At 40.9% G+C, this 15,395-nt stretch overlaps 1 protein-coding gene across 5 annotated transcripts in view; it reads right to left on the reverse strand.

Annotated features, from left to right (window-relative positions):
- Positions 1 to 15,182, reverse strand: part of khdrbs3 (KH domain containing, RNA binding, signal transduction associated 3) — a 74,508-nt gene extending 59,326 nt beyond the window's left edge. For 2 of the 5 annotated variants that reach the window (XR_007384976.1, XR_007384975.1), the window contains exon 1: positions 14,769 to 15,131. Coding sequence is in view for 3 of the 5 variants with exons in the window: in XM_048993210.1 (XP_048849167.1) it covers positions 14,769 to 14,859 (91 nt within the window). In the remaining 2 variants the exon portion in view is untranslated. Of the gene's footprint in view, positions 1 to 14,768 lie in introns of all 5 variants that reach the window. The other 3 variants (XM_048993210.1, XM_048993209.1, XM_048993211.1) reach the window with 3 other exon arrangements.
- Between the last annotated feature and the right edge of the window lie 213 nt (positions 15,183 to 15,395).

Consider the following 15,395-nt stretch of genomic DNA (forward strand, 5'->3'; position numbering starts at 1 on the left):
TCCTGATCAGTATGATTAGACATTTACCAGTTCTTACAAAAGTTCCTGGGCTTTCTTTGGCCGTGATGTGACTAAATAGAGCAGTAAGGAGCTGCCTGATTGGTGTTTCTGGTTATAAATGTTACATTTTAACATCCCTTTAATTAAAGTGAGGAACTTCCATTGTCCTTATTTCCTGTACATGATATGAGGATGATCTTGCAATTCTGCTTATGGCTGGATCTTAATGTTTGGTTTATAGGGCTCCCTTTCAACCCGCAAAGCTGTCCGGGAAATCACGGAGCCGCTCCTGTTCCGGAATACAGCGAGGTCTGGGCTGTCAGAAGTGGAAATAGACCAGGCTTCATTTAATCTGTCTGGAACCCTTGGAGGGAAGTGGCATGTCCAGCTAATGGTCCAACTCAAAGCCCAGCGAGCGGCCGACTCAGCAGAGCCCGTGGCTTTGTCTTCGGGACATTCATCCATATGAAAACGCCTTCCAGGGCTGAGCAGTAGGTGTCTGACCACAGGAACACTAACAAGCTATAATGTCTGTTTTTTTGGGGTTTTTTTTTTTGATCTCTTCAAATCAGAAGCAGGTTTAAAAGCTCCGCCAAGGTGCATCTCGATTTTGTTTTGGATAACAGCGCACTAAAATGAACAAATCATAAACCCTAAAATGTAACATTTAACCTGGAAAGGAATGGAAATTGAAATAGAATGGAAAGCAAAGCTGAGATGTGACTCTGATGCTAATCGGTTTTCATGGTTCCTGTGAGGCTGAATGTGAGACAGTGATACACCATGTTAATGTGGGAAATGGCTCTGAATCTAAGCATAAACACGCCATGTTTAGTTCCACAGAGGCACCATCGCCGTGCCAGATATCATCCCTGAAAAGCACTTAGCCTAAGATCCGTGCCAGCGTGGCAGCCTCGAACCTGCCCCTGTCGCGTGATAGAGCTATCACCAATTCCTGCCTGGGCCTCCCTTCATGCTCAGCGTTCGCGATGATAAGGGGGAGCGGGAGCAGTGTCAAGCTGCTGCCGTGCCATTGTTCTCCATAACGCAGCAAAACATAACCCAGCAGGAATCATTCTGTCCACTTTGGACCGCAGGAGAACAGACAGCCAACATGGATAGCACTCAAGTTTTCATCCTGCTCTGAAAGTATTTCAGGTCAAAACAGAGGGGGGGTTAGAAAAATAAATGTTTTATATATAAACTTCAGGTTTAACATGAAGCAACTAATATTGCAGATATTATATAGATTTGTGTATTTCATTTCCCATGTGGGAAGTGGGACCTATTTGCAAGGGACTTCTGGTTTTCCAGGTTCTCAGGATATCACCATGTGCAAGTTAAGTTAAGCTAAGCAGAGAACGAGCGTCATTTTCTTTTGCGGTTCAAGGTTGCGTAAACGGTCTGAGTCCCCTCCGGTAAAGGCATAAGCTCTTACGTTTGTTTCGGTATTTCCACACTGCCCTGTTTATGTGTGCATGTTTTTTAGATTATCCCAATTTTTATATATATTTGGTAAACATACTACATCATAACACCCTCTGGACAAATACTGGCTACATGGACCACTGGGTCTTTAATCTCACAAGGAACCATATCTCCAGTGAGGGTACCCTTGAATCCGTGACATGAGAAAAAGTTGTATCTCTCTAGAATCTCGAAGATGAAATATTTTCTCTTTAGACATTCTGTAGTTGGAGTAGATTCGAAGATGACTGGTGCTCTGTATTTTGCCAGTATATTCGGCCGTCATTAATCCATCTCTTTTGTTTGATGTGACGCGTGCTACTGAGAATGTGCTGGATCTGGAGACGCTCCAGAGGTGGTGTGTTTTCCGTCTCCCAGTTTTCAGTGCAACGTGTAGCACATTCAAGGTCAGCTGGGAATTAATATCTGCTACTAACCCAGGGGAAGACATCACATTTTACAGTATGTGGTTCAGTAGATCAATATCTTTATAAAAACCACAGTGGTTCAATCAGTGAAAAAAATTTAGAAGCACGTACAAAACATTGTTAATAAGGATTATTCCCACAGACTGCGGAATGCTACAGGACATTCCCGGTAGGTGGAATACTGCTTAGTTTTAGACATAAACACCGTGATGGGGGAATTTCAAAGTATTTACATACCAGAAGGGGAAATTAATCAACTACAAAAACCTTCAGCTTCAGCAAAGCATAAATAAATCATATCAGAATTAAAGCAGCATAAATATTCAAAGACTGGATGGAAAAATGCTGTGTAAATAAAGTTTTTATTATTATTATTGTTTAGATAATCAAAAGCCGTGTGAATGAACCACATCTACAATCACAACAATTAGAGTGAAATGGTTTGGGGTGAAATGAACATGAATTCCTAAATTTAATAATGAACTTTTATAGACACCAAAGGTTGCCAAAGGTTGTAATATATTAAAAGTTTATATTAAGTACATCTACACCTAACAATAACATTAATTACTCACTAAACATTTCAGACTTTTAAAATGCTGCAGAATTTCAGCAATTTTTTTCTTTTGCATAAACAGGAATCGACATGATGTAAATGAATTAGTTATGACCTCACCTGCACTATAAAATAAACACATCAAAGCAATTTCTGCTGTGTTTCTAAGGCAACAGAAAAAAAATGAAGAGGCATATTTACTAAAGATTCATTTAATCGAGTTTTTTGGTACTTTTAAATAAATATTATCATTAAACTTGAAGCTCAGTTAATTAAAAATTATTCCACATATATAAATAGATATACTGTATAAATACTCCCTTTAAAAGAAATAAATGAAAAAAAAACAATTAAGCAAATTTCATTTAGTAATTATTGTAATGCTAAAAGATAATCATTATGCCTCAGTTAGATACAGATCGCTTCAGTACACTGGCCAGTGTTTGTTTGACCTATTTTTTGTCAGTGGTGGCTTAGGGACATGCACTTGTAATTGAAAGATTGCAGGTTCGAATCTCCGACCAGCAAGGCACCACTGAGGCACCCTGAGCAAGGTACCACCCCCAAGCACTGCTCCCCGGGCGCTGAATTAGCTGCCCCCTGCTATGTCACACTGTCACATATGGGTTAAATGCAGAGGACACATTCTGTTGTTGTGCTCTGTGTGCTGTGGTGTGTCAACAATGACAATTAATCACTAAATTCTAAATCTAAAACAAGATACTGTGTGTAAACAAGAGAGAACAACCCAAACTGGGCATACTATAGCAAAAATATTAGAAACACACAGAGGTGTGGAAGTTAGTGTGTAAACTTCACAGAGGAAGAATGTAGATGTTGTAGAGCAACAGAAGAGCGTGTAGCAATCAGAAGTCATCTGTACATGTGTGCTAATGCAGAGACGAGCGTGTAGAAGGCGTTAAAATGAAAGGTGCTATATTTGCTGTGAATCAATGTGTACTGTGATGTGTTCTGAAAAATACTGGAAGAAAATTTATCATTGCAAATTAACTTACTGTGAATGAAATTAACACTGAAAGCTGTTTTGAGCATTTCAAGGTTTTTAAATCCTAGTTTCAGCTTATATGAGACATTATATTATTATTATTATTATTATTATTAATAATAATAATAATAATATTGTTGTTGTCTTTATTTGGTTCATAGAACATATAAACACAAAGTTTAAAAATGAAAACTCACGCATTGCTGTGCTTTTGCTGTTTTTAACAAATATTTTATATATTAGATATATTTTATGTATGTGTGTGTGTATATATATATATATATATATATAATGAAAAAGCAGTATGGTGTGGCAGTGTGACAGGAATAAATAGAATTTAAAGGGAGCCATCAGCATTGTCAGTTGAGCATCTGAGAGAGTCCCAGATAAAAACCACCACCCCCCCCCACCCCCCCCCCCCCCCCAATACAGTGAGTTAAGGGGCAGCTGAGGACGATCACCTCTTCCCCCAAAGGAAACTTGCCACTAACACAGCATCACTGTATTCTGGCAGGGGGCAAATGGGGAGGGGACAGTGACCTGGTTGTGCATCAGCCATTGGGGGTGTAAATGGTGTGAAAATCCACAAGCTGCAAACTCCCACCTCACAAATTTAATCCTATTCATGGGTCAGCCCCACACCTGCCACACTGAGCACTGACTCAGCGCTCCTTGACAGTAGCTCTGCCCCACAAAGACCCCCCCCCCCCCGTCACGGAAGGGTGTCCGACGGGTGCCACGAAAGGATGAACCCGAGCTCAGCTGCATCAGCTCAGGATTTCCAGGGCGGCTGAGATGCTTTCGCATCTGAATTCTACACGGAGATCAGTGGAGGCCCCACCTGAGCTCACATAAGCTCAGAAGGTATTGTCATGCCACAGGATCACCTTTCTAGAGCGACCCAAGGAAGCGGGCAAGCCTGGGCAGGAATGCTGTGACCGCTGGGGGTCTGGCACAGGCGCCAAGCGGACAGACATAGCTGCCTGCTGCGAACCTGGAAGGTAGCGCAGCAAATCCGACCAAAGGCAGCTGGACCCATGGGGCTCAGTGGGGGCTCGGTACAGGGTGGCAAGCAGGGACAATCCGAGACATAAAACTCTGCTGGGACGCTGGCCCCTCATCTCCCTTTACCCATATGATTTGAGATGTGAGATTTTACCGGGGCAAAGCATGTAAATCCTGGGGTAATTGAGTAAAAAGGGTCTAGCAACGCACCGGGCGGCCGGTCCATAGACACCAAATGGAACCTTATGGTACCCACTTCCTATGTCAGGGATTTTCCAGGCAGAGTCACAAACACCCGGATAGCATGCAATGGACCACATTTTAGCCCAGAACATGTGGGGCAAAAACAATATGCAGTTCGCCAGCATGTCCCACGCTTTTTTGGAATGCCAATATATGTTGGAACAATGAGCGGCAGTGAAGATGCAGTGCGACACAATGACTGCTAAGTTAGCAGGAGCAGCACCCGCGGCGAGCCAGTAATTGTGGTCGGCTCGATATGGTGAACTAAAGGGCACGGAAGATCACCACACGCTGGTGCTCACCGTAGCGGAAAACTTTCCATGTGTCCTCACATCCACAACGAGGGAGTTAGACTAATAAACTCCGCAAGGGCTGGGATTTGAGTTCTGCCAGGGTCCTGGGGGTCAGCAGTATGATTCAGCTATCAGGCACGCTATGTACTACAGGGCGTTCCTGTAGGTGAGACCAGTGTGCGCGCAAAATGTACCGATTTTGTACTCGTCTGAAATTTCTTCTGTATCTCTCCGAAATTTGAATGAGAACTGACTAATTCATTTTGCCCTCTGACACAGCCTTAGAATGTGAATCCGTTCGATCACAGTGAGCAGCAAAATTTGAGAATGAAGTGGGTAACCGGATGTTTTAAATAAATATGATAATAAAGCAGGACCCCATAAATTGCCAGGAGGGCTATTCGTGCTACGTCACGTGAGCAACCTCATACTAGTACTATAGCTGAATACGAATGGATATAGCTAAATATAGCTGAATTTATATCACACAGGGGCTGACACTCATCCCCTTTCTCATGATGTATTTCATTAATTAATGAAGCCATAATTATTCCTGGAAACAAAAATCTCAAAGAATAATAAGGAGAAAAAAAAACAAGCCCCAGAATTCGTTTAACTTTTTAATCTGAGCGTTTCCATTTGCAGGTTTCATATACTGCGTTTCCACTGTCCATCTATATTTTAATATCCTTTTTTATTATGACATTGAAATGGCCTGGAGCACATTTTCAGACTGGGAGAAGATGCCATTCCTCACTCTTGCCGGGTAACTTAAATACCTACATTAGCTTAGGTTTAAACTAGCTTATTATCCAAATGGCATTTCTTAACCTGACACGCGCCTCACTCACTCGTCTGACGGCTACATGGGCATTTTTACGGCTGTAGTAATGAGTGAAATGCAGCTGGGAGAGTAAACAGGCCTGGTTTTGAAAGCTGGTGTCCAAGATCTCAAAGACAGTGGACAGGTGACTGTGGAAAGTTTACCCACCTCACTCCCACTCTAAATGTATTATTATTTTTTGCAGTTCAGCCTAAGCTTCTTCTCCAGGGTAACTCACAAATTTATCCATTTCTGCAGCTGAAATCCTGGTTAAGTACCTCGCTTAAGGGTGCCTCAGTTCAGCTTCTTCTCACTCCTCAGTTGGCTGCCATCAAGTGAATAAACCCATCCTTTATGCACTACGCTGCCTGTCCCCCTGCCACCCCCCACGACTAGTTTAAAAATGGTATAACCTTCAGTAATGTATAAGACTAACTGTGTGTTATTTAAAAATGCACATAACTTTCATGGTCACGAGGTTTTGAATTGTTCATTTCATGCTTAACTTTTTGGGTTTCATGCCCTGGTGTAAATAATGAAATGAAATATTGTTCTTGCAGACATACTAGGATTCTTTCTTGCTCAGTTGTAATGTAATAATTTCCCAGTTACAGTTTTACTCTTGCTTTTCCCCGTTGCTCGCAAACCTCTGACTGCCGCTTTCTTTCGTATCTCGATTATCCGCTCACATTTCCCCTCCGCCGTCCTGTCAGCTCTCAGGCCTCCCATCGCCTGGCCCATAGGACCTGACAGTCTACAATGGCTGGGGACGCACGGCGCTTACGTGCCGATGTCTGAAACGTGATCCACTTCTGCTCCCTGACTCCCTCACTCCGTGTTCTTATTGTTCCTCCCGGACTGAAGTTGTCAATAAAGCAACACCACAGACGTAGACCTCTAAGCCATGACGGGGTCTTCACAAGGCTTAACCACAGGATGATGGTAATTAGATGCAGCGACACATGCGAACACACTAACCGCCAATCCATACCGTTCACTCCCTCTCTCTTACTCAATTACATTATTATTATATGAGCTGATTGCTTCTGCATGAAATGCTGAGTAGGATTAATACCAAGCACTTGATCCCGCCTTTTTGTCACATATGACATTTTGTATTACTTCACATCATAACTGCGCACTAATTGCGCACATTTTAAGTCAAAAGGGACCAGAGAAGATATTTATGATTTTTCTAATCATATTTTACAGCAAAAATGGATGAACGGTGTTGGGCTCAGCAGTAAGTGAAGCAAAGCAGCTGGATGAAGCTTGCCTATAAGGTCCTGACATTATCAGGCGCCACTCCTCTGTCTCTATTTATACAGGAAGAATCAGCCGCAGGTGGTGAAAAGGTACATTTAGCTAATGAGGGGATAGCAGAGCTGTTGGTGTCTGTGAAAAGGTCAGGATCTTTATTATAGGAGCTGCCGTTAAAGCGATCTGAGTGCCCTCTCTTAATCACACACAACTCGAGTCACAGCTAAGCTGAAAAGTTTTATGGTCCATTTCTGAAGCCAGTGGCTGTCATGTATGGGAGCTGCAGTTATTTTAGTATAATCAATCAATCTATCGATGAATTAATTAATGGCTGAAGAGGGCCAGGGAAACACGACCAGATTAATGCAGACAGCGCAAGAACGGGGAAGTCACTCCAGGATAATATGCCAGGGGGCTTTTTCAAGCTCTGCTCTATGTGGTGCGTGATTGCAGACTCTGATACATACTGCCGCATTCACGTCTATTGACATTCTATGTCATAGACTTTCAGCCAGTTTTTATATGGGTAATCCATCCATCCATCTTCTGTAACTGTTTATCCTGCACAGGGTCACAGAGAGCCTGAGGCCTGTGCCTCGGGCACCAAACACGAGCCAGGGAACATTCTAGATGGAATGCCAGTAAATCACAGGAAAACAGGACTTTCTCCTGCACACATTCATACAGAAAGTCACATGCAATGTACAACCGATTCACTCGAGTGCATGTTTTTGGGTAGTGGGGGCTAGAGCACATACTGCTAATGGCTTATGAAGAAAATATGCAGCATTGTTCTATTTCCGAGTCTGCTGCTTAACAAGAGAACTTTTAACCAATGGTTTTGTTAATAACTTTTTAAATAATTCACAGTACATAAGAGCTGCAACAGACATTTTCGTTAATTTTCTTGTTAATTGCCTTCTGAAGTATAAATTGGTAGGTGCCAATTTGTGATGGTAATTGAGCCTACTAAGTACCTTAAGCAATTAAGGATTAACAAAAAAAATAGGTCAGTCAATCGAATCATGATTCTATTCAGTGAATCAACTCTTTTTACTTTGTTAAACTAAAAGATTCATTTACTTTTTATATGTCCCCCTTGGATATTGTTCCATGATCTCCTTTTATGTTTAATAATGATTCACTTTATTTTTTGGGGGGTTTTCTTGGGATCATTGTGCATTGAACTATAATACCCATATGGATTCTTTCAGATATCTATACATCATTGCACTACTGGGTGAGGAATGAGGCTCCGTCGGTCACAAGCAGCATGATCTAGCTGGCTGAATGATGAATCACTCATTTAATGTCGAATCACTCGTTCAACAAACTGAATGAAATGAACAAACCGAGAGATTAAGCACTCATGTAACAAACTCGATGACTCATTGCACAAACTGAACGATGACGCAGAGAACTAAATGAACGACTCTCTCAGTGAACGAACTGAACAGTGACTCACTCGCTGAATGAATTGGACGAATCAGCACGGTGACCGACATCGTTTCATTCATTCAAAAGATACATTCAAAATGAATAAATCGTTCATAAACGACACAAGCTCACTCTTGGAAGAGTTGCAGAGTGAATCTAGCAACAAGAAGCAGCATAGCGATTAAAATTAGAGAACAAAACAGCAGAGGGAAGGCAAGAAATGACCTTCAAGCCCGCCGACAATGGCCAAAACAGTCAGAGGTCTGGCATTTTTCACACAAGCGGGACAGTTGTGTGAAGTGTGAAATGTGCAAAAATAAATTAGCATAGCATGACAACATGAAAGAATATTTGAAACGGAAACAGCACAGTTAAACAGCATGTTCTGTGATTCAAATTCAATAGTTTCCTTGTCACGAGTACTAAATACTGTTAAATTCTTACTCATATGTTACACCAGATTGGTACACTGATTTACCTGTTTATTTCCAGCTACTAGCAAAGTACACTTGGCAATAAATGTCAGCTTCAGCCAAGATCATCTGATTGCATTCTCCCATTGTAACAATGACTTTTCATAATCAGGGACATAAACACAGAAGCTGTTTCTTAACCACCATGTTAAATAAAGTAGGACTTTTTCTGATATACGTTGAAGTGTATACATTTTTATTCTTAGAACATATTCGCAAACTCTGATAGAAAAATGAATATCAAAATATTCAATATTGATTATTAGCTGATCATAATGTGGGTTTCTGTCAGTAACAGCTGACATCAGAATTTCAAATGCGGCCCATATTGTCACAATCAACAATATGAGAACGCAATTCATGCACATTAATTTATTCATAAATGGCTCACTAATATGCCTGGATGAAAAATCATTTCTGATTTAACTTGGTGTTGGAAAACATTAGAAGGACTAAGCATTGAGTGTCTTTGGGGACATTTTAAACGGGTCTGCGAAAAACCTACGGCCTGAAAACCACCAGAGTGGAGACTTCACCAAACTGGAATGCAATTAAGTACAAGCACAGCTCTTAAAAATAGATACTGGAGATAAGTTCAAGTGTACTCGCTCACGGAATACTGAAAAGTCCCACAGGATGTTAGTATACAGACGCCGTCTCGCTTAGCGCGGGGAATAACTGATCAAAAACCCAGAAAATCCACTTAAGTCTGATTTACTGATATCCTGTCTCTTACAATCTGGCATTAAGTATTCAGCATTCACAGACGCTGGTAACCGCCCTTTATGTTTTCGTGTGATTTTAGTTCGGGTCCGACAACCTGAAAATCACACTTACCCGATGATGCTGTGACTTCACCGTGTTAATAATAGTATTTTACTGAAGGAATGAGTGCTGTTGACTTAAATATGAAACTTTTAACCATTATGAGATGGTTAAAGAGACGAGTGATGCGTTTACATAGTCCAGAAAATCTGAATTATCGCACCATACTCAACTCTATACTGGCAATAAAGTGAGTAAGGACAGTGACAGAGCCTAAGCATGTAAGATGAAGAAGGGCAACAAGAAGAACTGAATATGTTTAAACTTACAGTCACACTGGTACAAGAATATCCAATCTTCATGTTGAGAAGTCATTTCTTTATTGATACAGACATAGCCAAAGAATTCCTCCAGGTTGAAATTTGTAGCCAGTGAAAATAAATGAAAGTCTTGTGTAGCTATTATTAGGTCTATATTACAAGGTTGGTCTTGCATGCTGGGATTAAGCACACAAAAGTAATAAAGAAGATTATATGCACCATGTACACTTCCAGTGTCAGGCAGGAAGCTAAGCCACAAACACATGCATTCTGTTAGAGTCTTGTTCTGTTCTCATGAGGAAAAGCTGCTTCAGTGCACTCATCAGGTATTACCGCTCACTGCAAGCTAATGCAGTTAAGTTGACCATCACTTTGAGAAGCAAAGCTTCTTATTCAGTGTCCAGAATTATGAGCCATCTGAGTGACACTGGATACCCAGGTTATGCAGGACACAGGGCACAAAGCATGCCTTTATTGCGAGATTAACTCCACTGTGAGGCATCTAAGTAACCACTCAGGCCTTGTACAGCCAAGCTCATCACTAAAAGCCGGTTCCTGTATAACGACAATAACCTAGTGCCTTCTCATAAAGGCGCGCTGATCACATAGGTTTCGGCAGAGCCGGACGGTGAATAATTAAAGCAAGGTAAATTACACCAAATACTTTAACTTAGGTAGCGGAAGAGCTAATCTGTTCCAATCCCCTAAAGAGTAATGAAGGAACAACAAATGCTTCCCCAACTGAAAAAAACATACCCCAGTGTTTTCAGCTAGTCTACCTTCTGGCAAATAAACATGAGCATATAATAGGAGCGCTGTTATTGAGTATAATCATTAATGGCAGCTTTAAAGTAGCTCCCAGTGCACGGTTTGGAGCAGCGAGCAGCCGGACAGGTTGTTTATTTTGCTCGAAGCCCTTGGGAAATCAGATGCTCAAGACCTGTTGGTGTATCTGCTGCCATGCCCGTATTTCTGTAGCACTGGCCCACAGAAATCTCTTCGGGGTTCTGATCACTGGCTTGCTGCTCCCAGTTAACGTCTCTGAATTTTGTCTTGACATCCAGGCAGATGTATGAAGTCAGCGAGGCTGACCCGAAAGCAGCGTCTAGTCTCCTGTCACACACAGCATACCGCGACGCATGTGTTGGACTGACGTCTATTTTTAGGGGAGGCTGCAGTGTAGAAATTGCACATTTTGCAGGTGTGTCGGATTTCCTGGCTGCTCCCTTCTTTGTCAGGCTGGTAGCTGTCAAGCCAATGTTGGTCCTTTGCTTTGGTTTGGCTCGTCTGCAACCACAACAGCCTGACACATGGGTGATCTGACACTATTCTGACATTTCTCAGCCATTTTATTCTTCATCATGCTACGCATAAATACTACATTCTTATTCATGCATGCGTGATTTTATCAAGTCTATTTATAGTTTTATAAAGATATGACATTTAAACATCTTTATAAATGCATAATTTAAAAATACAATGTTTCTCCTTTATGTTACATGCTTTTGCTTCCGCTGTGTAACAAGATGATCGCCGACAAGCTCCTGCAGTTGAGTATATGTATCAAGGGGGGAAAAATGATTAAAACATGCAGAGGTGTTATGTATCACTACTGTTTACACACTGTAACATAAACAGTTATTGTTCCCTGATAGAGCACTCACTCCTGTGGATGAATGTATCATCGGTGTTAGGCAGAGAACATCGAGTTATGTCACCTGATGCATTGCCCCAGGCATGAAAAGCACTGTAGACCAGCCAGTAACAGTAAAATCAATGGTACCATGTTAAGAAATACTACCTGAAGTAACCTGCCATTAAACTTCACGGATAGGCAAATCTGTATTTTTCATGGCCCTCATTTCACCCTAGCAATCTCCCGGAACAACAGAGCATGACATGCAGCATTTGCCAGATCCTCCGAAATCCTGGTGCCTTTACCGGATCGCCAAAGGCTACCAAACGTTCAAAGGGCACATCGCCGATCAGTTTGCCGAATGACCACATCTCCAAATCGTATGCATGCTACAATGGTGAATTGCAGGTGATGAAACTGCTTGCAAAGCAACGGAGTGCAATCTTCAGCATTCAGAACACCACGGTACACAGCTCAGTTGACATTTACAGTTGGGGTACATTTAGGCCAAATTCATACATATTGCAAGTCATGTTTGTTTTTTTTTTCAATACTTTAATGCCACTGGCAATATGTATGTGTCAAAGCATTAAGAAAATCTCTGAGGGATATCATCCTGTATCTTTCATTCCACTCACAACACAAGTATGCCTATCTATGATATTCTGTAGCACTCCAGATAAAAATATGATTTCTGGCATAAGTCATCTTGCGCATTCCAGTTTCACAGCCAAACATTTTTAACTAAGAGGCTTTCACTGACTACAACTTGTGAATTAAACTGAAATGTCACTGCAAATGCTCGCATGAGTAGAATGTATCCAGAAATCTAATTTTAAAAATACTGCTCAACATGAAATTGGTTTAAATGAAAATGTAACCCCAATATATTATACTGTGATATTTAACAGTTTGTGTTTCCTCGATGGCATTTATTCATGTAGAAATTTTGACTTGCAGAAGAGAATTGGATTCTGTGCTGAACAGTCTGTTACATGTACAAATTTTGCCTTTAAGCAATTTAATAATGGAATATGGAGGAATTAATCCTCTGGTCATAGAGTAAAATTTCATTGTACCAGTTACTGCACCCACGTGTTCACTTATTGCATCTGTAATTTTATTTTTTTTTTAAAGACAGTAGTCAACGTTTACTTTTTGCCTGCACCCTCTATTTCATGCTTTTTGAGTATTATCATTTACTCATGTTCCCTTTAAGACTAAGTTAGAAGTCAGAGATCCAAGAAGTGAGTATCTTGAAAAGTGTGCCCAGTTGTGCTAAGACGAAGCATAATTCTTAGCAAAATGTTAACGACTAGAAATGAAGTGAAATTGAATGTTTTTATTTTGTAATGATCTGAAATATGGCAAATCTAGCCAAAGAACACCGCGAGACCTGCTCAGTCAAACTTTGCGTCTTAAAATATTGCAAGGCTTCATATCATCGAGGAGTTTCTGTTTGATGGAATATGAGTTACTAAGCATCAGGTTAAGCCGCTAAAAACACTGCGCTAGAGCCCAAGACCATGAAAGAAATGCTAGCAGAATGTTGCACTGGAAATGTAAATGATCATCTGCCTTCTGCTGCTCTTTCCTCCTCGCCAGTCTCACTTCTGGCTCTGCAGGGCCTTTTATTATTTATTTTGCAGCCTTAATTCCTTATTACATAATTGCTTCATTTTAACCCCCTGTGGGAGAGACACAGCACTTTGAGATGTCAGATGGCAGAGCTGAAACAATTCCAGCCACTTGTTAGGCACCAAACAACACAGACATAAAATAATGAGCACATGAATGTTGACGTATAGATAGATAGATAGATAGATAGATAGATAGATAGATAGATAGATAGATAGATAGATAGATAGATAGATAGATAGATAGATCTGCACGTTTTAATAGGTGTCAAAAGTGAAGGTTTCCACTTCTCTTGTTAGTTAAACGTTTCTTTTAATATAGCCAACTATCATAACTCGCATCGCTTCACTTGTACAGTGAAAGTGTATAAGTCTAACTATTCCTTGGGCACTGCAAGAATGCAGTAATTACCCCCTTGGTCATATTTTTGTTTACTGCTAATACTACTAATGTTTATGTTTTTAGTCCCGGTCGTGCAGACAGAAATATTACTTAAGCCGTGATGGTTTTACAGGCAGTTTAGGGCGCAAAGGAAACGACGGAGACTTTCGATTATGCGGCACTCTTAGTTTTGTAGCACTTACAAGGGAACGCCTGCCCTAAGTAGCAGTACACTCAAAAAAAAAAAATCAATAAGCAGTTTCGCAATCAATATGGACAGTACTTACATATGTTTTTTTTTTTTGTTTTTTTTTCAAACTGCATTTAAAACCGCAGAAATTTCAGCGGGCAGAAAGTTCATTCACCATAAGGATTGACCATGCTTTGCCTTGTAAATGCATGACGATTCCCAAAGGTCGCTTGAATTTCGGCATAATTGTTTTGCCTGTGCAGGTCTTCGCAATAGCATGCGAGGAAAACTATTGTGGATTACTATAGCGGTCGCAGAAGGCATATGCAGAGCGGTACTATATGTATCTATATATATAATACGACTCATTTATCTGGCATCTCTAATTATTGCGAATTACTGGATTATGACATCTATATCCCGCATAGTACGAAACACTTTGAATGAGGAGGTGGGAATGGTGTATATGTCAGTAACGAGACACTTTCCACCAGTTTGCGATCTCTGTCACCTAACCTAAAGGTTTCGAGACTCAGTTACCGGTATAATTTACATGACACGAGAGAAAATTCAGTATTTTTTATACGGCATGAAAAATTGATAACATTATATATGCAAATATTTTGAACAAGTATCCGCGTAAATTTTTGCCTACATTTAAACGAGCAAACTTGGTGTGTTTGTCCTGATGAGTATCGTTCGCATATAAATTACAATATCAACATCACATAAATCGTACTGGCAGTGACATATACTAACGTCATACTAATGAACTCCTCACGCGGTTCTGAAAGGCAATGTATTAACAAAATTATTAAATTAATATGTGTGCGTTAAATATATTTACCTTGGTCTAATAGACGTAAGGAATGTTGGAAAGAGGGATCGAGCGAATCCTTCTCTGCCATCAGCTCCGGTAAGTACTTTTCGCTATCCATCTTCGCCTGTGCTTTCGGTCCAGACAAAAGAGAACGGGTGAAAATAATATTCTGAAGTAACAAAAAATATATATATTCCGCCTAATCCCGTCAGCTACCCCCACAAAAATATTAACAATATATATTCGTAATAAAAAATAACAGCAACAATGGCATTGAGATCCAAGATCACAGCATAACAATTACTTGTTATGCTGCACGGAGACTGAAGATTGTCCTTGTTAAAGTAAAAATTCCTTTATCCCATCGGAGGCGTGTTCACCATGCGGCGCTTTACTTACAACAGGGGCAACCTGGAGATCCCTCTCCGCTGTAAACAGGCTTCGTGGCTCCGCCTCTTGTTACCACTAGCAACGGAGAACCACCCACTGCCCCACGCCATTGGCTGTTATTCGTAATGGCACTCTATTGATTTCCCGATTATTTTAACGTCAATCATCCGGAGAGGCGGGGCTAAGGTGTGGACGGGCTTCGAGCGCATCTGGCGTTGTCCATGGTGCTGGCACGAGATGCTCATATTCGAGCATATATATAAG

Source organism: Brienomyrus brachyistius, chromosome 23 (genome assembly GCF_023856365.1).
Source record: "Brienomyrus brachyistius isolate T26 chromosome 23, BBRACH_0.4, whole genome shotgun sequence".
Taxonomy (NCBI): domain Eukaryota; kingdom Metazoa; phylum Chordata; class Actinopteri; order Osteoglossiformes; family Mormyridae; genus Brienomyrus; species Brienomyrus brachyistius.